Source organism: Tasmannia lanceolata, unplaced genomic scaffold (assembly GCF_043159265.1).
Source record: "Tasmannia lanceolata isolate RefF3 unplaced genomic scaffold, GAP_Taslan_0.1 ptg000004l, whole genome shotgun sequence".
Lineage (NCBI taxonomy): Eukaryota > Viridiplantae > Streptophyta > Magnoliopsida > Canellales > Winteraceae > Tasmannia > Tasmannia lanceolata.
Window position 1 is genome coordinate 1,260,721 of NW_027518681.1, and position 26,007 is coordinate 1,286,727.

The following is a 26,007-nucleotide window of genomic DNA, read 5'->3' on the forward strand; positions in this document are numbered from 1 at the left end:
AAAAGAAGGAAATGATTTCGGAACGACTATGTTTTCATACAAGACACTCATGTATCTTGTCTTTTAGCATTTAATTGTCAGGTAAGTGCTTTTTGGGGATAGTGAAACCCCTTTTACAGCTCTTTAAGTAGAGAAGACAAGAAATATGAGGTCTTGTATCAAAACCTGTTTGTGTTGAAATCATTTCCCTAAAAGAAATAAAACAACTTTTATAAAAGTAAAGGCATTAATCCAACTGAAAAATTATATGGTGAACCGCTGTGCATGCACCTGCAGCCCCAAAGCACAATGGGGCCCATATTTTTTGGGTGATCTAAACCATTCATTTAAAGGCAAGGTAAGTGCCCCGAAAATCTTCTCCATAGGATGATCCCATTGTTATGGTCCTAAGTGGGGTCCCGCCTAGGTATGGGACTGGGTGGGACCCAGCCTGGTATGAGACATGTTTAAAGGGACTTGCCTTACACGTTCCATCACCTCTAGAGCTTTTTAGCGTATTGGTAAGGTACCTAATATTTGGTTTTAGAGCAACCACTACGTCCTGTGTTCGAGTCACGGAATGGGAGACCTATGGAAAAGGCTACTTGGAAAAAAGGCCAGAGTGAAAGCCATCACAAAGTGGGCCACCGAGGACGGCGGATTCAGAAGTGTGGTGGTGTGTTACGGTCCTAAGTGGGGGGGCCCGCCTAGGTATGGGACTGGGTGTGATAGGTTTAAAGGGCCTTGCCTAACGCGTTTCATCTGCCCTGGAGCTTTTGACGTATCGGTAAGGTGCCTGACACCTATCCATCGAGGTTTAAAATAGACGGTACAATACAGAAACAGATTGGAGGGCTGGGACAATCCTATGTCAGGGCCTAACAAATGAATGGTTTTAGATCACAAAAAAAGTGGGCCGCACCGTACTTTGGGGTTGCACATGTATGCACGGCTGCCCATGGTATAAATTCTCAATCCAACCAATGACAAATCCTGTGGAAGTCTAATCCTGGAAAATAGAAATATTGGCTTTATTTTTAAATTTCAGTTATTTATAATTGGCAGTGATAAATTCACCCCCCTCTAGGATAAATTCATCCCATACTTTTCAAAATGGACCGTTCAGCCCACACAATAGGATGATCCAAACCCCCATTTGATGGGCCACAACGTTAATAGGTTGTGCTCTAAAAATCATTTCCATAGGATGATTCCAACCGTCCGATCTAAAAAGAGACTCACATTATGTAAACTTCTATAGATCGGACGGTTATGATCATCATATGGAAATGATTTTTGGGGCACAACCTATTTACATTGTGGCCCATCAAATGGGCAGTTTGGATCATCCTATAGTGTGAGCTGCAGTGCACATTCCATTTTGGAAAAATAAGGGGTGAATTCATCCTGGAAGAGGCTGAATTTATGACTGCCCATAAACAGAAAGTCACCGGTATAGATGGTGATTACATCGGTTGGTGATAGATTAGAAGAAAAACAGTCCTTCTTTCTGCATTCTCTTCATCTCTCCATCTCAACAAAAGAAGACCAGACCAGACCAGACAACAAAAAAAAAAAAAAAACCCTAGGCACAGGATCCAGATGCCTGAGCCAGGGTATACCCCATGTATACGATCCATCTCTACCATTGTTCTTCTCATCCTCTTATCCAACATCATGGCCGTAGATCCATACAATCTCGTCCGTCCATCTGGTCCCTCCATGATTCTCCCTCTCATCCTTTCTTCTCCCAATTCGTCCCGGAATTCCATTCCGGGGAATTACCGTCGTCATCTTCAGAAAGAGGAGCCTCGAATTGCCAACGCACGTATGAGACTCTATGATGATCTCCTCACAAATGGGTACAATTTTTCTGGATTTTATTTTTAGGGTTTTGTTGTTTCTTTCATGGTGATATTATTTGGATCTGATGAATTTAGTGTTTGATTTGTTAATCTGTTTGTAGTTATTATACGACTAGGCTTTGGATTGGAACACCACCGCAGGAATTCGCGCTTATTGTTGATTCGGGGAGTACTGTTACATACGTTCCTTGTTCTACATGTGAACAGTGTGGCACTCATCAGGTAAATAGTTTTTTTTTCCCTTTTGTCAGTTCATGTTTTTTCGTAATGAGATTTTTTTTTTCAAATCTGGGTTTTGATCTGTAAGTATAAACGAAGAAATTGCGTTAAACATAGTGACCCTAGAATTGAAAGACTACATGTATTGAATCTTGATCCTTCTAGTAATTAACATGGGGATAGAAGCCAGGTTTGAAATTTCAGTTTTAGTTTTGGTGGAAAATTTTAATTTCGGAGGAAATTTCGGTAATTTTGGTGCAAATCTTCAAATTTCGGTATAAATTTCTGTTTCGGTCCTGGCTGAAATCTGAAATTTTGGTATTTTGGCCGAAATTTAAAACCATGGGTAGAAGAAGAGAGTTGGATCCAATAGTATGTGAGCTGTCCTCGCATCTAAATGATTTTGCTGCAGATAAGCTAGTAGAAGATTTATCTATGTATTCGGCTTTTGCGCTAAATTTGGCATGTCCTGCTTCTTTCCGTTCCACAAGACAAAAGAAGAACCATGAAACACCCAAAATCTGTTGTAGGGCCTCATTTTTTTTTTTTTTTGGGAATGGTACCTTTTGTAGGGCCTTGTTATCTCTGCATCTTGCCCAATCAGAATCTGAATTGGCAATAAGATCTAATGATTAGGTGGAAAAGTAAAAGAAATCCTTGTTAGATGCTCCTCAGATATAATGAACTATGTGATGGGAAAATGTCAAGTGAGATCGTTGAGGAGCAATAACTTACTGATTGATAACAAGTATGGTTTGAGCTTTGTCTGTGTGAGTAACCATAGTTTCTGTCGGTTCACCAAACAATCTTTGATATACTATCACATCTCATAATGTTTCAAAATTATGTGAGTTGTATTTCATATTAAGCTCAAGAGGTATACTAGCTTAAGTTATCTAGGTGATCCTGTAAGACCAATTATGAGTATACTAGTCTTGACTTAGAGCATACCCTCGAGTAGCCTTGGATGCTTCAATCTCCAAAAAATGTTTCAACTTCTTGACTCTCCAAAATCTTTAACGGGAAACTATTTTTGGATTTATATTCAAAAGAATTCATGCCCGTAATGTCATCATTAGTAATAATTCCCTCACTAATCAAAACATATGAAATGTAGATGGGCCATTTCACTATGTCACTAACGTAGTTGGATCCTGAAGCGTTTTTCAGCAATCTCAGAGATCGGATAGATTTGAAAATTCTTGCTCTTTTTTTTTTTTAAAGATAAATCTTGATCTATGCCACGAGCGAGGGGACACACTAGCTCGATCAAGAGTGGAATCATCGGATGCTTTGATCTATGCCACGAGTGAGGGGACACACAAGCTCGATCAAATGTGGAATCACCCGACGATTCTTGATTTCAACAAGAAATGATAAGACTTGAAAGACATGGAAGAAATGTTAGCACTCTAATCTTTAGATTCTATAATCCTAAGATAAAAGATGAAGGGTAAAGAGCAGAGCTAAACTCTATGTCAAATTTCTCTCCAAAGATAATCTTTCCAAAAATTTCAATTCCAAAACTTATTACAAATGAGAGGGAAGGGCCTTATATGCAGCCTCTAATACAATACAGAACTCCTAAACTACACCTAATGATACAAAAAAGGCCATTAAGGACAATTACAACAAGTAAAATGACTAAACAAGATATCACATGGACAAGCAAAGACACACACGAGCCGGTGCACGCACATGCACACTCTAAGAACCACGCAGGAACTGATGTGTTTTAGGGGATGCTCCTGCATCAAACTCCCCTTCTTGAAAATAACTTGTCCTCAAGCTCGAACCTTCTTCAACAAGTCGACATAAAGGAGGCAGCTTGCGTTATTGTCCCATATTTTAATCTACCTGTGTACTCAATTTCAGCCACTGTTTTTCATGCTCTGCTCTAAATTCAGTTCTGTCTAAGAAAAATTTCCGGTAGTTCTTTGGTTGCCCATCTGCAACTCTGAGAAATAGTTTTTGGGTTGCCCATCCATAAGTCCGAATTTTTTTAGAAAACGGCTGAATTTCTGTGATATAAACTGCCATTCCTTCTTGTCCTCGAATTCTGAACAAGGATACCAAATTTGCACCTTGTCATATAGATTCTGCACCCAAGGTTTTAAATGTCGGTTTTGGCCACCACCGTGGAAATTTCTGCCAAAATCATGTAAAATTTTGACAAAAAGTCCGCTTTTTTAAAATTTTCCACCGAAATGTATAAAATTTCAGTCATTTCGGTGGAGATTTCTGCTGTTTTGTTGGGAGTCTTTCAATTTCGGTAGGAATTTTGTACAAAGGGTGAAAAACGGAATTTCGGGGAAATCATGTAAAATTCGAATTCAATGTACTTTCGGTTTCGGAAATATTTCGTTCGAAATTTGTTCATGTTTCTGCACCTGTGTTTGTTGCTGAAAACTTTTTGGACTTCCATGCGTTTGAGATAGCAAACCACCAAAGTTGAGAACAATGTTGCAACTGGCCCATTTTATGACTAGTAAGCAAGGTTTCAAATTTCGGTTTCGGAATGTGTTTCGGTCCTCACCGAAACCAAAATTTCGGTTGAAATGGGGCGAAATAAAAAAAAACCAATATTTTATCCCATACAAAATTTCGGGAAAATATTAAAGAATGAATAAAATCCGAATTTTTTGGTGAAATTCCTTAAGTTTCGGACCCGTAATTTCAGGAAATCGAAATTTCGACTGAAATTTCAAAATTTCAGTCGAAATAATGTAACGTTTCAGGTATCACCAACCGAAATTTCGAAATCGAAATAATGTAACGTTTCGGGTATCACAGATTTTTATTTTGGGGTTGACCGTGAAATTTAAAACCTTGCTAGTAAGTAGTAACACTACCAAGAACATGATAAGGGCCTGAAAGCATTCGAAATTGGGATGTGTTACCACTTTGGATACATTTGTGTTTGCAGGAACATGTAGGAAAGGAAAGATGAAATGACCCGAAGCAATGTGGCAGCTGAAATTCTTCGCATTACTGTCTGTAACTGCTTCAAGAACTCCATATGCCTATCCTTCTCATTTTGCATGATTTGCTGCAACCTCCCATAATAAATTCCTATGTGTTTACTAATTGGAAAGAGAGCCCCCTCATCATACTTTGCTGCTATACTGAAAACATCCTGGAACCAATAAGCCATGGTCTGTCCATTGGTTTTAGGAGTTGCAAAGCTTAGTTGATTTTGATCATTTCCCTCATACTCACTTGTCATTCCACAATCCTAAGGTTCAAGGGGATCTTCATTGTCAAGGGTTCTATCACCCAAGGCAGACAAAGTTCTTTCTGCAGTATGTTGAAGCCTGCTTTCCTTGGTGTTACTATTCATGTTATAAGTCTCCTGCAATGCACCATTCTTTTCCAAAAATCCCTTCAGAAGCTCACCCTTGAAACAAGCTTCAATTGGGCTTAATTCTTGTTCAAAACTTGACAATCATCCAAGACACTCAACTTTACATGAACATAGTCCAATTCCTGACCAAATAAGTGCAGTTACACAGATTCCATGGGCTATGTTTTAAGGCTAATGGATTGGTTTCCACCACCGTTATCAATGAGGCAAGTGCACAGCAAGTACATTAGTTCTGCTATTTCTGGGCTAATTCTCAAGGTGCCCTTCTTTTGTGGTCCAAAACTTCTCAAAGAGAAGCTAATGTAAAGCCCAATCAAGTGCTCAAATAGCAAGCACACCTATCTAAAATAATTCTGATGTTTACCACTCTCTTGACTGATGAAAACTATAAACTCGGTGGCAAGAAGAAGCCTAGTTTCCAACTTCCACTAAAAAATTATCTCAACAGAACCACATCCTTAAGAAGTTGAATCTTGCAAATTATAAGAATATTAGAACAGACACATAGGGAATGAATTCCAATGCCGTCTTGAAGGCATTAGAGTAAGCACATGATTTGTATTATTACATACGGTCAGTGTTAGAACAGACACATAGGGAATGAATTCCAATGCCGTCCTGAAGGCATTAGAGTAAGCACATGATTTGCATTATTACATACAGTCAATTTTGTTTCACATTCAATAGACGCAAATACCACTTGAATAGTGGACATCAATAAAGTGCATCAGTTTTCATGTGACAATTGTGCTATGTGTATAGAAACTGAGGTAACTAGGTTGAATGACTTAGGTCAAAGCAGGTAACTAGGTTTAATGACTTAGGTCAAAGCAGCATGTGTTCCAGACTTCAGTAGAACCAAGGTTGCCAGAGCAGGAATTGAAAGCAGGAATCGAAACGGGAATCGAAGGCTCCCAGGGAAGAATCCTGCTTCCTTGAGTAAAACACCTTGTAGCTCAGGTGATACCCAGAACTGATCAAACACTTGAAGAGCAACAACAACAGCCACTTGTACAAGCTCAGAAACAGGTCATAGCTGATTCACATGGGAATCAACGTGTCAGAAACTGAACTTTCCTATCCAGATACTGTTAAATTCACTGAAGTGATCTCCAACCTTTGATTCTAATAAAACACGAAAGCTAATATCAGAAAGTAAATTTCAATGTCCTTCAAATAATTGATGAACAAGCTAGCTGTGCCTTCAATATTCAATAGCCCAAGTGCACAGTAACTATTTGCTCGAGCAGATTTTGGTCACACAAATGCAATTCCCAATCCCTATAGTAGTTAGGGGTTAAGGATAACTGAACCGAATAAGGTCTTGAAGCTGGGAGAATTTAACAAAGGATAGATGCACAATCAATTGGTCAAATATATCATGGAAATACTCTCACCATTTTGGATTGTGCTTAGATTCAGTCCATCCAGAGATTCAATCGCCTCGATCTCCATGTGGGCTTTTAGAAAATTTTCTGAAATCACCTGAAGAAGCTCCCTCTTTATGCATTAGAAACTGGACTTTGCAAGGCAGAGGATGGCGAAAGGCCTTTGATCTTCAAACTTTGTGACTTTTAATCAAGCATCACCCAGGCATTAATGGCAGCAAGGAATGTAAATGAACTGGACTAAATTTCTAAATTCTGGGCATCAACCGAGACCTATAGTGACTGATACTTATAGTGCATGACGAGTTTCGGTTGAGGCAAATGGCCAACATTCAACGAATTAAGCTTGCTCAGGTATTACAAAACTTAAATTGAGAGTAAACATACGACTCAACTTCAGGCATCTGAGGACTTAAGAGGACTCATGGAATTCTGAAGCTTACAATAACATGCAGATATCCATGTTCTTTCACTTGACTTTAATCAAGCATCCAACATGCAATTGGTGGCACCTTGCCATCAATCGAAATTCACTGTCTGTTAAGTAAAGCATGAATTGAAGCAACAGCACCTTGGTAACACGATTTCCCAAAGTTCTATGGGGAAGATGGATCGATGGGTGTGAAGGTTCCAATAGTGATAACATTAGTGACACTAGCTAGAATGTTGCCTTGTTGGTTGACAGCAGAGACAAACGAATCAATAGCCATGAGAGTGGGGTAGATGAATGATTCAATGAGTAGGAAGACAACCAAAGAATTAGATGTTAACACCGACAAAAGAATACGACTGAGGCACAAGCTGACGTATGAGACTACTGGAATGAGAGAGAGAGATGAAAAACAGTTTTCTAAAACTGTGACCAACAACGTGAGAGGAGGAACCATGAAAAATATTTCCTTTCACTGGAAAATTCAAATATTTATATAGAAAGTCATAGGAAATAATGGATTTGCATTATTGTTGTTTTAGGATACAAATCTACAATACAATCAACTAATATGGAAAATTGGCTTTAGACAGCCAATCAACGTAATGTAAGGTTACTAATGTAGGAAATATCTTCTCTTAGTCCATATTAATCCAACAAATATGGAATCTTCTCTGTCAGCCCATTTAGTAACCTTACATATTTAGGAACATATGCCATTTCGGTTGAATGAAAGAATTATACGTCTAGCTCAACATCTCACGTTTCATGATACTCGTAAAAGACACACACACTAGCATTCTGTAAAATATTGGGTCTGAATCGTCAAAACATGGATAGTGGGCCCCACCCTACATAGGGGTTGGGTGGAGATTGTGGGACCCACCATAATCAAAACATTATGTAAATCCATTTCTCATCCTAGGAATGGATTTGAGTGGAGTGGGCCCACTCATGGCTGCAAAATAGTGCGACCTACCATATCAAATCTGGCCCAAACCATGCTATGCGTGAGTTGTAAAAACACTCCAACATAGGAAAAAAATTGTTAAATAATTTTAGTTTAGGCTCTGTTCACTTCTTTTCCCTGGTGCTGTTCTCCCTAGAAAATAGCCTTTTTTTTCCCTGACAAGACCTTGACAAGATAGAATTTCTGTGTTCACTTCTTTTCCAGGGAAAAATATTATCAGATGTGAAATTTCTTATTTAGAAGCTGAAAATGACATGGAAATTGACTTTTTCCCTGTTACTCGAGATTTGGTTTCCGATTAAATATATCGAAAAGAGGCTTTCCAAGGAAAACGAAATCCTTTCCTTTCCTTTCTGGGGGGAAAAGAAGTGAACAGAGCCTTAAAGAAAACTAAAAAAGCCTACAAAATCTCTAAAGAAATCTGCCAAATCTAGCTCTCTTTTTCTTTCAATTACTTACCAATTTAGTAGAGAGAGAGGCACTATTTAGATGCTGCAATTTTTTTCTTTTGACAACACTAAAAAAAGCCTACAAAATCTCCAATGAAATCTACTAAAATCTCTCTCCCTCTCTTTCTCTCTCTCCAAATTAGTAGGATATCTCTCCCATATCTACAAAACTGATTTGGTATCAAACATAAATGGTAGGGGTGTCAATGGACCCAGACGGTCCGATGGACCGTCCGAATCCGAACCTGAATAAACAGGATCTGGGCACATGAGAAGGATCCATGGACATATTATGGATCCTCTTCGTAAGATCCGAAAAATTTCGGATTGTGATCTAGACATGGCAAAAAAATCCGATGATAGTCACGATCCGAAATCCTTTTAGTAAAATACCATCAAAATATTTCTTATACTAATACTTAAAGGAGGAGTATTTTCATAAAAATGAACTAAATATTACTTAGCCTACAACTTTCCACTTCCCCCCTTTTCCAGGCATCTTTTTCTATTCGATTACTGTTTCTTCCTGTAAACTTGCCACTCACCTTCAACAAGGATTAGTTACTCAAAAGTTTTATCGTCGCGCACCCTCGAACAATGGAGTTCTTTTCAACAATAAATCCTATTCTTCATCAAAATCATGGGTTATTATTAGATATAGTGACTAATTCTTTTTTGAATTGAGGAAGTTTTGGAGTTCATTTCAAATGAAGAAGGCTGCGATTTTTTGTTGTTTTGTAAGTAGGAACTACTAGGACACTCCGATGGACGGTCCGATTTGAAATGGATCGTGACCAGGACACAAGAAGTAGGATCCGAAGAACACTCTGAATCCAATCCGACCGATAAGGGATTTGAATGGATCGTGACAAAGACATAGGTGGATCCGATCCGAAGTGGATTAGTTGACACCCCTAATAAATGGTAGAGGCAAAATTGACACAAATTGACGAAATCAAATTAATAGCATGAAATTCGAAATTTGGTATAGGGTGGCAAAGTCAAATTGATAGCCAAATTAACAAGTTATATGGGTAATTGTGTGCGTGAAATTTGGTTTTGTGGGGATCAAAATTAATAAAGGGACCAAATTAATTCGGGCAATTTCAATTTTGTAGTGGGTGGCAAGTGATTTTGCAGGGGAAAATATTTTCCAATAAAAGTTTTTCCAGGAAAAAAAGGCTAATGACAATGGAAAAAAAATGCTTAGTGTGTGTGTGTGTGTGTGTGTGTATATATATATATATATATATATATATATATATATATATATATAGAGAGAGAGAGAGAGAGAGAGAGAGAGAGAGAGAGAGAGAGAGAGAGAGAGAGAGAGAGAGAGATGTGCTTTAATTTACTGGTCCCTTTGTTATTTGCCCTCTTTTTTGCAAGAGAGGTGATTTTTTAAGAATAATTTTTATTTTATTTTTTTAGAAGGATAGAGGGGGAAAGAGTCATTGGAACGAGAGGGTTGGAAATTTATTCAAAAGAAGTCTCCTTTACCGACTTGAGAATCAAACAGTAAGGTGGTGATAGACACTTATTTGTTAATTGGGATTTGCTAGCTTCCATCACAGTAGGCATTTCATGGAGTGTCTGTTGCATGATATAGCAGCCACCTGAGCAGCCACATAGGCTCATATTTTGTCTTATTCATTTAATTCATATGAGGTGGCTGCCTTCTTATTCAACAGATGCTCCGTGAAATGCCTGATGAACGCTTGCAAATCCCTTGATAATTAATACTCTCTAATACCTTTAAAAAATATTTGCAGAAACACTCAGGTGGAACTTGAAACTTGTCTTCCACTAGAGCATGCAATCAGTAATTAGCAAACACTTGTGAATGGCAATAGCAGGTGCCGCTACATTCGAACAATGAATGATCTGTAAATTGCAACACAAATGCACTCCCAGTGTTATATTATTCTTTTAGAGCAGAGAGATGAGGGAGGCAGGGAGGAGAGAGATCTGTTTGATTCAACTATATGTTCTACCAATGCATATCTCACAGTTACTTGTTCTCCAAGTACTGATTGCTCTATTTGTTTCTTCTGTACTTATTAAAATGCTCATTTTTGTTGTGTGTGTGTGTGTGTGTGTGTGTTTTGTGTGAGACAAAGGATGGTGGGTGGGATGGGGGGTTTGTTGATATTGTTCTTTATTTGACTAGATGAGGATTGATGTAAGGGAGACCTGATGATATTGTTGATTTGACTAAATATGTTGTACTCTACTACCTTAGCTATTTATTATCCAGGCTGTAGTGTTCTTGTAGATAAGTTTTGCTTATTTCTTCTCACTCTTGAATGCTCATTTTGGTTATCCAGGATCCGAGGTTCCAGCCGGATTTGTCAAGCACTTACCAACCGGTAAAATGCACTATGGATTGTTCTTGTGATAGGGACAATGTGCAGTGTGTTTACGAGAGGCAGTATGCGGAAATGAGCTCTAGCAGCGGGGTGCTTGGTAATGATATCGTATCTTTCGGCAAGGAAAGCGCACTTGAACCCCAGCGTGCTGTTTTTGGTTGTGAAAATACTGAAACCGGCGATCTTTTTAGTCAACATGCCGATGGCATTATCGGTCTCGGCCGTGGCAAGCTCAGTATAATGGATCAACTCGTTGAAAAGAGTGTAATATCTGACTCATTTTCTTTATGCTATGGTGGGATGGATGTTGGCGGGGGTGCAATGGTTCTTGGTGGAATTTCTCCTCCCCATGAAATGGTCTTTTCCCCTTCTGACCCTATTCGCAGGTATGATTCGTTGATTTTTTTTTATAAGAGGTCATAATTATGACTTCCGTAAACATTTGATACATCTGACACATTTACTCTAGTCTCGGGATGGCAACAGTCCATATTACAATATTGAGCTGAAGGAAATACATGTGGACAAGAAGCCATTGCAGTTGAACCCTAGGATCTTTAATAGCAAGCATGGAACTGTCCTGGATAGTGGCACTACCTACGCCTACCTGCCAGAAGCTGCATTTGTAGCATTTAAGGATGCTGTAAGTTTCCTTTGCTTTGAAGTTCCGTTAATATAGTTGAAGGCAAGTTCGCATTTCACAAGGGCTGCTGTAATTCCGTTGTTTGCTCTCCACATTATTAGATAAGAAATGTGCGTGTGTGTGTTGTTAGATAAGAAGTGGATAGAATCAATCACCCTAATCAAATTTGTGCTAGTCAATATTCCGATTTACCACCTATTGGTTTTCAAATGTCCAATGAGCGTCATCAAGAGAATTCAGGAGATCTATTTGGGGTAGGTCGGATGAGAAGTGTTTGTAAGCCCATAAAAGCAAGAGGGCTAGGCATCAGGAAATTGAAAGGAATTAATAATGCACTCTTAGGGAAGTGGCTATGGAGATATGGGGAGGAGCGATCCCAGTTATGGGTGACAGTTATAGAAAGCAAATATGGTGCGGTGGATGTTTGATGATAGTGTTTTAAATGATGCGTGCTGCTCAATTCTGTGGTGTTATTTACCATTAAAAAAAAACAACAAAAATTCTGTGGCATTATTTATCGTCTCAAAAGTCAAATCTAATCTTATATTTTCTGTCAAAATATGTATTCAACTAGCTTATCTGTCTGTTACGGCCGACCATCCTAAAATGGTCTATTTGTTGAATGCTCAGGTTGTGAAGCAATTACATCCGCTTAAACAGATCCGTGGTCCGGACCCAAATTATAATGATATCTGTTTTTCTGGTGCTGGAAGGTAATGCCTTTATTTCAAAATAAAAGCTCAAACCTCGACAATACCTTTGCCTGAGTCTTCATTTCTTTTGATTTTAACTATTAATTCTATTTGAAATGCATACAGTGATGTCTCCCAACTCTCAAAGGCCTTTCCAGAGGTTGAAATGGTTTTTGGCAATGGACAAAAGTTATCACTGGCTCCAGAGAACTACTTGTTCCGAGTAAGGGACCTAATAATTATTTGCACCACTTTCTATAGTAAAAATGAGAGAGCCTTTGGTTGCCGATGAAATCGGTTTTAGAAGCATTCAAGTTGTTTTATTACATGTGTTGGTTTTCTTGGCAATGTTCACTTTATATGCTTCGTTCTGATGTTTGTTATCTTATTTTGTCTGTCTATGAAGCATTCAAAGGTTCATGGTGCTTACTGCCTGGGAATTTTTCAGAATGGAAAAGATCCAACTACTCTCTTAGGAGGTATGTTTAATGCATGATACATATGCAACTTTGATACTGACCTGTTGGTGGAAGACATGGATACAAGTTGTCAGACACTGCCTCTGAGAAATCTGTTTACTGATACATATATACAAGGATATACTATATGTAAATTACCTAAATAAGAGTACATTACACAAAATTAATTGTACATATATAATTAAAAACACTAGAAGAAAGGTTTGAATCTGAAATTTTATATTCTAACATGGTAAATTTTCATGGGGAGGCCGTGTTACATAGCTTTAAAAAATGCGGTTTATTTAACAATAACATTGGGAAATACATGCCAATATGTGTTGCATTATTTCCTCTACCCTTCAATATGCCGGCTTTGTTGCAAGTTCTCAATATACGATAATTGTCTTTCTATTTCCGTTCATGTTTAACTGCCAACCTTCCTATGTTAGTTACTGAAACAATGTTTATATTATTGATCATTTCTAACTTTTGTACAGGAATCATTGTCCGAAATACTCTTGTAACTTATGATCGTGAGAATCAAAGGATTGGATTCTGGAAAACTAACTGTTCTGAACTATGGGAGAGGCTGCATTTCCCTGGAGTTCCTTCGCCGGCACCGCCTTCATCTTCGCCGGCACCGCCTTCATCTTCGTCGGCACCGCCTTCATCTTCGCCGATACCATCAGCTTCAAATAGCAGTAATTCAAGTATAGAAGTGGCGCCTACGCCTTCTCCTAGTGGACTGCCAGACAACACAATTCCAGGTCTAGTTAGCTGCATGCTTGCAAATGATCCTTGTTATATATTGGCAAATATTGTTCTTGGGTTCTTCCGGCTTGGGTATTTATCACGATAATTTTAAAGTTAGGTTTTTTCTTGCTATGAAGATATTTCAGAAAATGAAAATAATTGTATATATAATAACATAGTAGAAATTTAAAATTAAATGGTATATAGAGTTATATGTAAGAAATGGTAACTATTGCTATATTGCCGCGCAAATAAGAACTATAGGGATTCTTGTGATAAATTGGGTTTATCGGGGGTAATGTTGTGTCAAATATATATTTCTTTTGAATGATATGTTGTGTCAAATAATTATCGCTTTAAAATGAAATTATTGCTTATAATTGTCACATATCATTTCTATAGGACTCATTTCATAGAGGAGTGGCAAATTTTACGGCCGACTGCCAACCTGACGCCAACCCTCCTTTATCCTGGCTTGGGACAGGCTGTGAAAAACACAGGCGGAGTTTAAGATAAGTGAGCATTCCATAAGATGAGAGAGCACCGCTTAAGATGGTTTGGACATATCCAACGTAGGCCTTTGGATGCTCCGGTGAGAAGAAGTGACTCGTGCCAAATTGATAAGTAAAAAGAGGTAGGGGCAGACCGAAAACAACTTGGGTAAAAACAGTGAGGAAAGACTTGATAGGTAGGAACATAACAGAGAACATGACCTTGGATAGGATAGAATGGAAGAAAATGATCCACGTAGAAGAACCCAACTAGAGCCGGGATTAGAGCAGGGTAGATTCCTTTCACCTTCTTCATGAAATTTTTCTAAAGGATTCATTTTAGCTGACCCCAACTAGTTTGGGACAAAGGCTTTGTTGAGTTGAGAATTGTCACATAGCATTGTGCTACCAGAATGTTTTTGTCCACTTTTGACAATTTCTGTCCCTACATTTTTCCTTGTTCCAAGAGTCGGGAAGAGTATTCCTTGTTTACACTAATCAAATTGTTTCTGTTCTTTCCCCTTCAAATTGTTTATCGGGGTAATGTTGTGTCAAATAATTATCAAATAATTCTCGCTTTAAAATGAACTTATTGCTTATAATTGTCACATAGCATAGCATTGCTGTGCCAAAATATTTTTGTCCACTTCTTTTGACAATTTCTCGATCCTTACAGTTTTCCTTGCTCCAAGAGTCGAGAATAGTCTTCTATCTTTCAGTCAGTTCACATTTGATTTTCAATGCAAGTTTGATTTCACTCATACTGTTGTTGTGAAGGATCTCATAATGAGGATGGAGATTTCCATAGGGAGAAGGCACTGGAAACCTTACCAGAGAATCTGGAATCCAATCAAGCCAAAATAAAAATAAAAATGAATGTCATCTTTCCAGTGGAGTCGCTTGAGTAAATAATTGCAGAATTCTTAATAAAGTTGACACATGTCTTGGTAAAGTTAGACCCGACCTGGTCGATGGAAATTGTTTGCATAGTTGTTGCAAGGCTTCTGGCTTGTTTTATAACTAGAAGACATTATTTGATTGGTGTCGTAATGGAGGATCATTTTTAATTCAGTTTATGATGAACTTAGACTCTCTTGGTTCTGGATACATCTTGAACCAAAGCATTGGGTCCAATGTTTCGTTTTATGGTCCTGTTTTAGCGGAAGGATATGGATGAGATCTGGAGTTGATTAACCATGGAGGTTAGCGAACTAAGTTGAAGAGACATTGATACATTGGTTTACATACATTGAGAATCCCTTTGGCAATCATCCCTTTTTGAACATCCCTTTGGTGATTCAGTCGTGTCCATTTCACTAGTCTTTCGAATTTCGAGGGGGTATGTGGTCCCCCTTGATGAAATGATCTCTTGGAGTCAAAGGCCCTGATTAATGGGGCTTCCTACTTCATATTCTCCTAGTGTTGGAGACCTTGTTGAGGCAGTCAAACATGGCAGAGATGCATGCTCGTCATCTCTCCCACTGTGAGCTTGGTTAGGATGGAAGTAAACATCTTGTGGACCTTGGAGACTCACGAAAAGGGATAAAGGATGTATGATGAAAATCATAAGGACAAGCGCATAGTAATGCAATGGATGGTGACTTTTGGTCTCCACCTTCAGTGTTGGACTAATATTGTCTTCACTGCTCGAGATAGGAAGGTGGGTAGGATGATTAGGGTTCTCTTGGGTACCTTTGCCCACAGTAGATTTGATAGTATTTTGCTTTGAGTTGATATGACTTCTCCTAGCATGAGGTCGCTCGAGGTAGGAGTTTCTTATAAGGGGAAACATTTTCCAGTCATCAGCTTGGAGGACGTCTCACCAAGACCCACGGACAATGTTAGATCCCTTACCTTGCATTCCTCTACCTTTGTCAAGGATCCTCGGTGCTCATGTAGACTTTGCAGTGGCCTCATACTCATTACGACTAATGTAGTTCCCTTTGGAATTTAGATGATGACAAGTAGATAACGTTGCTCCAATCGAAGAAAAAGAAGGTACTTGAGAAGGAGAACATGCTTGATAACTCCTGTAGAGACAAGAGCATGATAGGAGTCGAGGTGACGGGGATACTTACTGCAATCTGCAAGTCACACTTCATATTTGGAGTTGGATAGGTCCTTAGGGTTTAGAATTGCCGAGATTCCTCACAGTTAGCTGATGATGCCCAATTGTTGGAGTTTTCGAGGTTTTTAATCAGTCGATGATTGGCAGTCAAATGGCTAGTGGTCAAATTTTGTCAAGAGGACAATGATCATGGAGGATTGTTGTCAAATTAACAGAGGATTTAAGCATACATTGTAATTGCTCAAATTAACAGAGGATTTAAGCATAAATTGTAATTACTTCCTATGTATATGTGGGTATGCATGGCATAATCCCAAGGAGATATGGCTAGGACATTTCTTTTGCTGGCTTGGGCAGCTTGTTGTTTTTATCTAGGGATCATGACCTAGTCTGTTTCTTTTGTAAGTCTTTGTAAAGATGTGTTCGCTCTTGACCCAAGCCTAGATCTTTGCCCATGGGCTCATATATCCGCGGGCTCTGCGGGGCCATCAAATCATGGTCAAAGTCCTATTCAGAATTGATTCTCTCTTGGAAAGGACCAACATTCTACCTTTTCTCCTATGGCTTTCCTTCTCACATCTAGGAAATCCAAGGGGCAGGTTGTTCTCTTAGCTGGTTAAGGAGGTGTCAATGGCCCAGACAGTCCGATGGACCATCCAAATCCAAACTTAAATGGACATAATCTAGACACACTACTAGATTTCATGGGCATATTTCATATCCCGATCACCTAAAAAGTTACCAATCGGATCCAGATAACTAACAAAAGCCTGTGGGACAGCCCTAAATCCGAATATATCATACCATTTAATGAAAAATGCTCTCCAATTTTTATAACATCAAGTACCATTTCAAGGGTGTTTTAGTGCATGGATTTTTATCTTAAAAATTTGTAAAAAGTATATTTTCGAATAAAAACTAATCATATAGGCATGTTAGCTTCTAATTTAATTCTATGTGAGTTCTTGCACGATCTGATGATTGATTGAGTCAGATTTTTAAATTTTAAAAAATAATTATTTTATTTATTTTTCTTAGAAAATTCTTTTTAAAGTATGAAAAACTATATTTTCTGTTAAAATATAGAAGATTAAATAACGCCTTCTCTGAAAGCTTAAGCTCTTGGAGTAATTGGTTGTTTCACATGGTATCAGAGACAAAGGTCCCGAGTTCAAACCTCCTTGACAGCAAAAATCCACATGCAATGGCCAAAACCCAAAAGAGGGGCCACATATGCCACGTGTAGGCCAACCCTAAAAAGAGGGGCCACAGTGAGGGGGAGTGTTACAATATAAAAGATTAAATAACACCTTCTTCAAAAGTTAGCTCTTGGAGTAATTGGTTGTTTCACATTTTCAAACAAATTTATCATATATACATATTAGCTTGTAATTTTTTTATATTTGAGTTATCCTTGCCTGATCTATTGATTGACAACATCAATTTTTTTCAATTCGTCAGTTAATTATTGGGAGATGATATTTTCACCCCCCCTGCTTTACACGCACGCTCCCCTTAACTTGATTTGACGTGAAAAGTGGGCAACATTAATGCTTTTTGACGTCAAATCACATTATAAGGGGGGCGCATGCTTAATGCAGGGGGGGGGGGGTGAAAATATCATCTACCTAATTATTTCATTTTATTTTTTTAAGAAAATCTTTTAAATTTCATCATTATATTGTATTTTCTCTGTGAAATTAATGAATAGAGTGATTTTTTCCTATATATTTTTTGAATGGCTAAAATGGTGGAGTAAATTAGCAAAAACAAAGAAAACGAAGAACACAAAGGAATAAAAGCAACCAAGATTAGGGCGTCAAGGAGGTAAAAAGTCAAACGGTTCAAACGCTTCCAAATGGACTCCTTCCCTGTCAAGTTTATCTGCTACCCCATTTGCCATTATCTTAATATGCCTAAAGGAAATAGATGAATTTCCCAAAGTATTCTTGATCTCCTCAAAAAGTTGGCAAATCTCCAGGGAAAGATATGGGTGCGACTCAACCATCGAATAACATTGAGGAAGTCCCCTTCGAACAAAACTTTGTCCTAGTCTTCACGTACTAAAAGCTTTATGCCTTGATGAATTGCACGCACCTCTGCCTGATTCGAGTTAGCCACTTCAATATGTATCTGTGGTTGAAAGATATGTATCTGTGGTTGTGTGTGTTGTATTAATTTAGAATGAACCATATTATTCCAACCATGCACGACAACGCATGTCGTTTGGTGTTTGATCTTGTTAAACCATTATTGAGGGTTTTTGTGCTTATGTATTTGTGTTTATTCTGGCATTTCCTGAAGTTTTAATTTATATTTTCATTATTTGTATGCATTTCTATAAATTTTTGTGATTTTATAGAATTTCCACCAAAATATATGACCGAAACCGACATGTTTCTATTTTCGTGATGACCAATATGCATACCGAGAACAACATTTTAAACCTTGTGTCTCTACCCATCTCCGAGATTTGGGGATTCTAGGGAAAGAATGAGGATATACGATGAGGTTGCTACGCCAATCTCAAACTTCAATTTTAATTACTAAAAAAGGCATGTGGAAAAGTCATCTCAGAGATGTGAGGATTCTAGGGAAAGAATGAGGATCTACGGTGAGGTTGCCATGCTAATTCCAAACTTCATATTTAATTACCAATAAAGGCAAATGGAAAAGAAGAATCCGCGAAGGAGACCTGAAAATGTTTTGGTAATGGAACCCCATTCGATAAATAGTTCTATGTGTCTTTGGAGACCCCAATTAGGAACTTCTCCCCTAGTAATGAGTTTCAGTTGTTTTTGACTTTTCTTCAAAAAAAGAGAAGGGGAAGTAGCCACTTGGTGTCCCTCAGTTAACTATTGTTGGTACTGATTGGGACGACTTTGCCTAAATCTTCTTTGTAAACAAACAATTAACGACCTAATTCTGAGGTTGGTAATGATTGAACATCTAAATTAAAAATCGTGGGTTCAAAAGATAGCTATAGTGAAAAGGAAGAAAGATTTGGAGTAGACCACCCAAGGTTTGGGAGGAGAGAAGAGGGAAGGAGAAGAAAAAAAAGTTGGAAAAATTTGTGAGTGTTGAATTTCATCCCTATGACCCACATTCTCTGTCTCTCTATGTCTGTGTGGTGGGTGGGTGAAGGAACACTCAAAATGTGATAAAATGTCCATAACTTTAAAATAATGCCTGAATCACCAGGGTGGACATGAATCCTCTTTGAGCCATCTTAAATAGTTTTGAGAGAATTTCCCTGAAACAAAATCCTAGATGGGAAAAATCCTATGATTTAACGGACACTTCGAATTTATTGCTGACACACGTTTCCTGCCGTGTCCGACACGACACGCGTGTCCACCCTTGTCCACACTCCTTTGGACACTTTTAAATGTACTGCTAGTTAATGTGGATGTGTGGACATGTTTTTGTGCCGTGTGAAGTGTGACATTCTGTTTTATTACTGCATATTATGTTTACCTCTTTTATTATTAACTTTTCTTTTATTATAAACTCTTTTTTAGCTCTTCTTTAACTGATTTTTGCTGTTGTCTCATAAATATATTTTCTATTTTAGCCGTGTCCCCATTTCTAAATTTTGGGGGTTCGCCGTGTTCGACACTCCGTGGCCGTGTCGACACACGACACCCGTGTCCGTGTCCACAAATCATAGGAAAAATCGATCCACTATCTTAATCTTGCTCCTAACTATAACTTCTGTCTCAACACATCCCTTTCTCCACAAGAACTTGCATAGGTCAAAACTATCTATTCTGAGAATTCGAAAAGCGCATTGTGCAGGAAGTAGCACAAGGGCCTAGATTTTCACAAAGTCCTCCCCTTTGTGGAGATTTAGGCATTTCTATCGGGAGATTATGGATATTTTACGGAGCACTGTGTGTACCGAAGGAAATTCCTCAAACGATTTGTTGGCATATTAAGGTGTATCTTTTTGGGGTTTGATTGTTGGCATAAGTTGCCCGCTTTGTGATACTTATCAAATTTATGCCCCACCCCCCTCCCTGAGGTTGGAGAGAACTCACCATTGAGTTTTCATCTTCGTACTCTTCGAATAATTGAACATTGTTGCACCTCAATTCCTCCAAACTACTTTGCATAACATAGTTTGCATGGAATCCTAAAATTTACAATGCATAGGTTTGTAGTCGCCTAGATTAGAAAAGTATGTAGAGGAAATCATACTATGGTTATATGTAGTCATTGATGTAATTTGAGTGCCTGAGTTGTTCTGATGAGAAGATAATTTAGGCTAATGATCTTGCACTGAACTTGTAGCTACAGCGCTATCTATAGGACAGAGAAGAAGTAAATGTTTGTTGGAGACTGCAACAACCATGAATTACCATGAATTAGTGAAATCCCAAGGTTCCTTTGGGAATAAAATAATGGGCATAGTCGCAATACCACAAGATCCATATCTTTGAAGGGCAGATGCCATGGTTTGTCCTTGGTTTTAAATTTTCACCAAAACTGGCATGAAACGACTGAAATACATAAACCAAATCGTAAGTGTAAGAGTGTATACTATATCGGCACATATTACATAATTATATTTATATGATTTGCATTTGAAATGTGGTGCATATATTATGTATACATAATATATACATTTCATATATATTATGTATTCATATTTATATCAATTGCTTATGAAATTTGGTATGTAGTGAAGTATCAGACATGCACGACAGTGCATTTCACTAGGTGTTCAATGTTTTTAAACCATTATGGATTGTTGTCTTGCTTATGTGATGGTTTCTAAGTGTGTATTTGTGCTAATCCTAGTATTTTCTAAAGTTTCATCTTTAAATTCTATCATTTGCGTATGTTTCTGTGATTTTACAAGATTTACACATCAATTTCCAACTGAAACTGAAACCGAAATTTAAAACCATGGTTTTGTCATCTGGGATGTATATGAGCTGTGAATTCATTTGAAAATATGAAGGTAAAAATATGAAGATATTGAATGGTTTTCCAATGCTTCTTTATGTCACTACAAGTGTCTATGATGAGTTTAATTCCTAGCTTTTACATCCAAGAAACATGGAGTGAGAGGTTTATACATCTGTATGCACATAGCAGGTGACCAAATTGGTTAAGAATGAAAAGAATAAAGGTGTCCTACATGTGCTTGTGCCATTACATCTTATTAGTGATCACAAAACTACTAATGGACTTATAACTTTTTTGGCCCTATATATTTTCTATATAGCTGCTATTTCCAGACTCGAACTGATATAGATGTGGGTAAACCATGGTTTTAAATTTTGTCGAAACCAAAATTTCATGAAATCCGAAACCGAAATTTAGATCCATGGGGTAAACATTATAAACATGTTAGTTCTCTTACTAATTTTCTATAAGCTTAAACTGTCCAAGTATGTTTCTTCCTAACATTTTCTTCTTCTTAATACTTTGTACCTTATGTGCAGTACACATGATTTGCTTAAAGATATTTTGCACATGTGCTCTTATGTCAGAAAACATGCCTTCATTATTATTTTGGATCCTTTTGCTCTTATTGTACTTTCATTTTGTATCTTATAATATTCCCCAAGTATTTATGTTATCATAAGCCAATTATAGCAATGCTAAGAATTTTGGAACCTCCATTTCTACTTCCAACTAAGTTAAAAACCAGTTTGCCACACAATGTCAAGAGTTGCTATTCAGGGAAGTCTGATTAGATTGCGGCTAATGTTATTCCATATTACCTTTGATGTTCAGGTCAGTTCCGAATCGGGCTCATAACATTTGATATGTCCTTGGATATAAAGTACCCGGACCTGGTGCCTCACATTTCAGAACTTACAGAACACATTGCACAGGAATTAGAACTTAATACGTCTCAGGTGAATCAAAACGTTCTCTGTTTTTAATAGCAAGCTCCAGACTGTTATGTATACTCTCTGATTGATTAGCCGATGTCACAAATATCTCTAATATTTTCAAAATATCGCATTTTTATCTCAACATTTTGATAAAACAACAAAATCCCGAAATAATCCATAGATTTTTAAAATATAGCGATATTTTCATTTTTTATCATAAAATATCGCTATAATATCATGATATTATCCTGATATTTTTACGATATTTTTATTATATATTTTTAAATAATTTTATTTTTATCGTTTTTCCCGATATAAACCCCAAAAAAATAAAAAAAGATGTCCCGAGATTTTCCCTTGCCGAGAAATTCCTGAGAACAATATTTGTGACATAGATTATAGCAACACTTGTTCTAGAATCATCTATATTACCTGCCATTGGCTAGTTAAATGATAGCATATTGCATGCCTGAGATGACTAGATGAATGCTCCAGGTCCATTTATTGAGTTCTTCTAGTGAAGGAAATGGATCCCTCGTAAGATGGGGTATATATCCAGGAGGGTCTTCTGATTACATTTCTAATACCACAGCAAAGGTAATATTGTTTTCTAGCAATTGAGGATCACCTGGAAATAAATAGTGGGACTCTGATCATTTTCTAAATTGTGCCCTCCATCATAATGTTATTTCTGCAGAGCATAATCCTCCGCTTAACTGATCACCGCGTACGCCTTCCTGATACCTTTGGAAGTTATCAGGTGGTTGAATGGAAAGTTGAACCACCATTGAAAAGGTATATTTGCTTCTTTTTTTTAATTAATTTGGGTCGCCCTTTATTAACTATTCTTTGCATTGGAAAGAGAACTTTTAAGTTATCAGAATGTATTTGTAGTCTGTCTATCTTATTTTTAAAAAAATATTTATTCCTCTGCAATAAAAAAAAAACCTCACATTTCTTGTACTACAACCTTCATGTACAGTATAAGCAAGGGCATAAACAACAATTAATGTCCTGAATGAATGTTGTTTGATCTAGTTTTACTTGCTCATGCATTCTTGTTTTTTTTTCCTGTGAACTTCATTGATTAAGGATATCATGGTTGAAAATTGCATCCTATTTATATGATCATCATATGGAGTGTAGTGAACAGTTCTTTTCAACTTCATCTTTTCTATGGGGAAAAATCAAAGTTAGAGCATGCCTGTGATGTTTTCTACAGTTAGGTCATAGGGCACTTGATTTGTCTTTGTTGTTCAAAAGAATATACTTTAATGGATTTCATGCATCTATTATTATATGGTTTTTTCTAGGGTGAGGTCAGAGGTTGCTAATTTGCTTTCCAGTTCAAAAGAAAGAAGGCTGTTACATGTATTAGTATTTTTTTATTTTCCAGTGTAAAATCATAGGTGTCTAGGTTTTTTTTAATGCCTTCATCACTTACCATTCCATGAATTCCATAATTACAGTTTTCCTATTTCTGGTACAGATAATATATTTGGCACCATCTGTTCACTTTCATTTTCTAATTTGTTATTACGTCCTCTTTTTCTTCTATGTTCATCCGGAGGATTGCAGAACATGGTGGAGGCAACATATTTTGGCAGTGATTGTTGGAGTTATAGTGGCTGTGGTGCTCTGTTTTTCATCTGCTCTTGGGTTTTATGTTTGGAGACACAATCGGCAATTGGTTTCGAGATACAAGCCCGTAGGTGCTATGGTGCCCGAACAAGAGCTCCAGCCACTCGAACTTGGTCGGACGAGTCAATGATAAAGTAGTATTCCATTCATTAACCAACGACAGTGCCATACCATAAGCTCCAAAATCAATGAAAATCTCACTGACGAGGGTGTAACGGAGTCTCTCAATATGTCTATTTTTGCAGTGCAAGTTAACATGGGATGCAAATTATACAGGAAGCGCCGCATTTTCTTGGTGGCATATTGAAGGGCAGCGGAAAGAAGGCTACTCTGATGGTTTGTTTGGATGCTTATTTATTCTGCCCTTTACCCATCACTTTAAAGTGTCGATCAAATGCTTTTCATAGTGGCATTGGATTTTTGGGCACCCATGCTGATAAAAAGGAAAAAGAAAGATTGTTTTGTAGAAGGATTAGAATATACTGTTTTTATTAACAGTTTGTCCAATACATATTGGCAAGTCATCTGCTGATTATATGTATTCATACAACTCTTTTGCTAATAATAATCTATGGTGTGAATGAAAAGCATTTTTATTTCTGATTTTCTAGTGGGGTTGGATAATTTTTTAGTGGCATGATTGAATTTAATTTAGCTATATTGAGACCTTGAATTGTGAGGGAGCATGCGTTCTTGCCATGCTTCCTTTGATTATAGGTGTTTAAGAGTGCTAGACCATTGGCTTGGGATTTTCTATAATGCTGTTTGATGGAAGTAGGGATTTGCCAGGCCATTTTGCAGAAAGCCATTTCGCTGCTCACATTTGCAGGAAATAACAGCCACGCATGCTCGCTTTTTAGCAGATTTTGTCTTGTTCATAAGTCATCTGAGGTGGCTGTTCTCTTTAGCAAAAGTGAGCCGCGAAATGGGTGAGGAAGGCTGGTGTTAAGAAGGCTGGTGTGAGAGAGATGGGTGAAGAAGGCTGGTGTTAGAGATATGAGAGGGCGCTTCCGTTTAAAATACTTTTTTTCCCTATTTTCCAGCCCCATCCTAGTCTCTTTTGCACTCACCACCACTCAGATCTATCTTTTGGGCGAGGATTATATATCCAGGATTGTAAAATACTGGATTTTACAAGCTAAACCCTTATTGTAAAATCCAGATTTTAGCTTATAAATCCATAAAATCCTGGATTATAAAATCCATGTATCGAAACAGCCCAAGGTAAACAACTAAACATGTATTCAATGAGATTTTTTGTTTCATGTTTTCCAAACATGCCCTTAAGATTAATAGAGTTTTCATGTTTGGTTGCTTGTATTTACCTCAGTAGCGGTGTAAGTAGCCAACAGGAAAGATACAAGCAATTGTTTTACCTGGAACTTAATCCGGAGAATAATGGTATGTAATGTTTGGTTGTCAACCTGGGATAATAGTGGTGGGGGGTACCATTACCAAAATAGAGAGAAGAGAATGAAAACATGATTAATTTTTTTTTTTTTTTCAAACTAAAATTCTTTTTGCAAAATTCCAGCCCAACGTCTTGATTGGTTAATCGTAATATTTTATCAATTAGGCCTTATTTAGGTTCCCTCAAACTTGTAAGATGAAAATAAAGGCTATGGCCCACTATGATAGATATGACGTGACAAGTGATCTGGTCCGTTGATTTAGTCCGGCACCGTATCCCAACGAATTGGTGCCGATATTAGCCCTTATTTTGGAAGAGTTGTTTTTGGGTTTTCATTAGATATCGGAGCCGAGTGTTTCGATAAACATGCGCTCCACTTGTTTGTCGTGTACTATTTAAAGGGTTTAAAGAGCTTTTTAACCTTTGATCTTTGTAGCCTCTATCTCATGCATTTAATCTTCAAATCAGATAAAGTCTTTTGGTGGTGGCCCATTAAATCAACGGTTGTGATCAAAATATTTGTGGGACCACGGCTGTCTCTATCTGGTGTTGTGTGAGCTGAAAAATATTCGAATGACAGACTAACAGTCCACCAACTTTGTCCACAAAAAAAACACTTTGAAAACGGGATCCCATAATGCTATTATGGGATTTGAAGTCCCTCCATTTGTCTTTTAGTGGACGCGGCTCTAAGCCTTTTTTTTTATCCCAAATACGCAATCCCTCCACATCTAAATCCAAATTTCTAGGATTTCATATGAAGTGTGGCCGAATTAACCCATATTCCCAACCCGTAACCCGACTTAATGTGGTTCTTTCATGGTTATTCCCCATGTTTGAGAATTAATTTTGTGTTTAAAATAGATTGTTGAACTCAGAATTAAGGCCCTGTTTGATTTGGTTTTGAGTGGAAAACTGATTATTAGATTAGAATTAAAGGGAAATGATATTTACGCCCCTTT

At 37.6% G+C, this 26,007-nt stretch overlaps 1 protein-coding gene across 1 annotated transcript; it reads left to right on the forward strand.

Moving 5' to 3' along the window:
• Positions 1–1,458: 1,458 nt before the first annotated feature.
• LOC143876005 (aspartic proteinase Asp1-like) lies at positions 1,459–24,239 on the forward strand. Its single transcript, XM_077377604.1, has 12 exons — positions 1,459–1,841; positions 1,946–2,066; positions 10,992–11,419; positions 11,520–11,676; positions 12,307–12,389; positions 12,495–12,591; positions 12,775–12,847; positions 13,327–13,596; positions 21,890–22,014; positions 22,489–22,590; positions 22,691–22,788; positions 23,572–24,239. The coding sequence occupies exons 1-12, from the start codon at positions 1,582–1,584 to the stop codon at positions 23,762–23,764; spliced, it is 2,007 nt and encodes a 668-aa protein (XP_077233719.1). The 5' UTR covers positions 1,459–1,581; the 3' UTR covers positions 23,765–24,239.
• Positions 24,240–26,007: the final 1,768 nt, after the last annotated feature.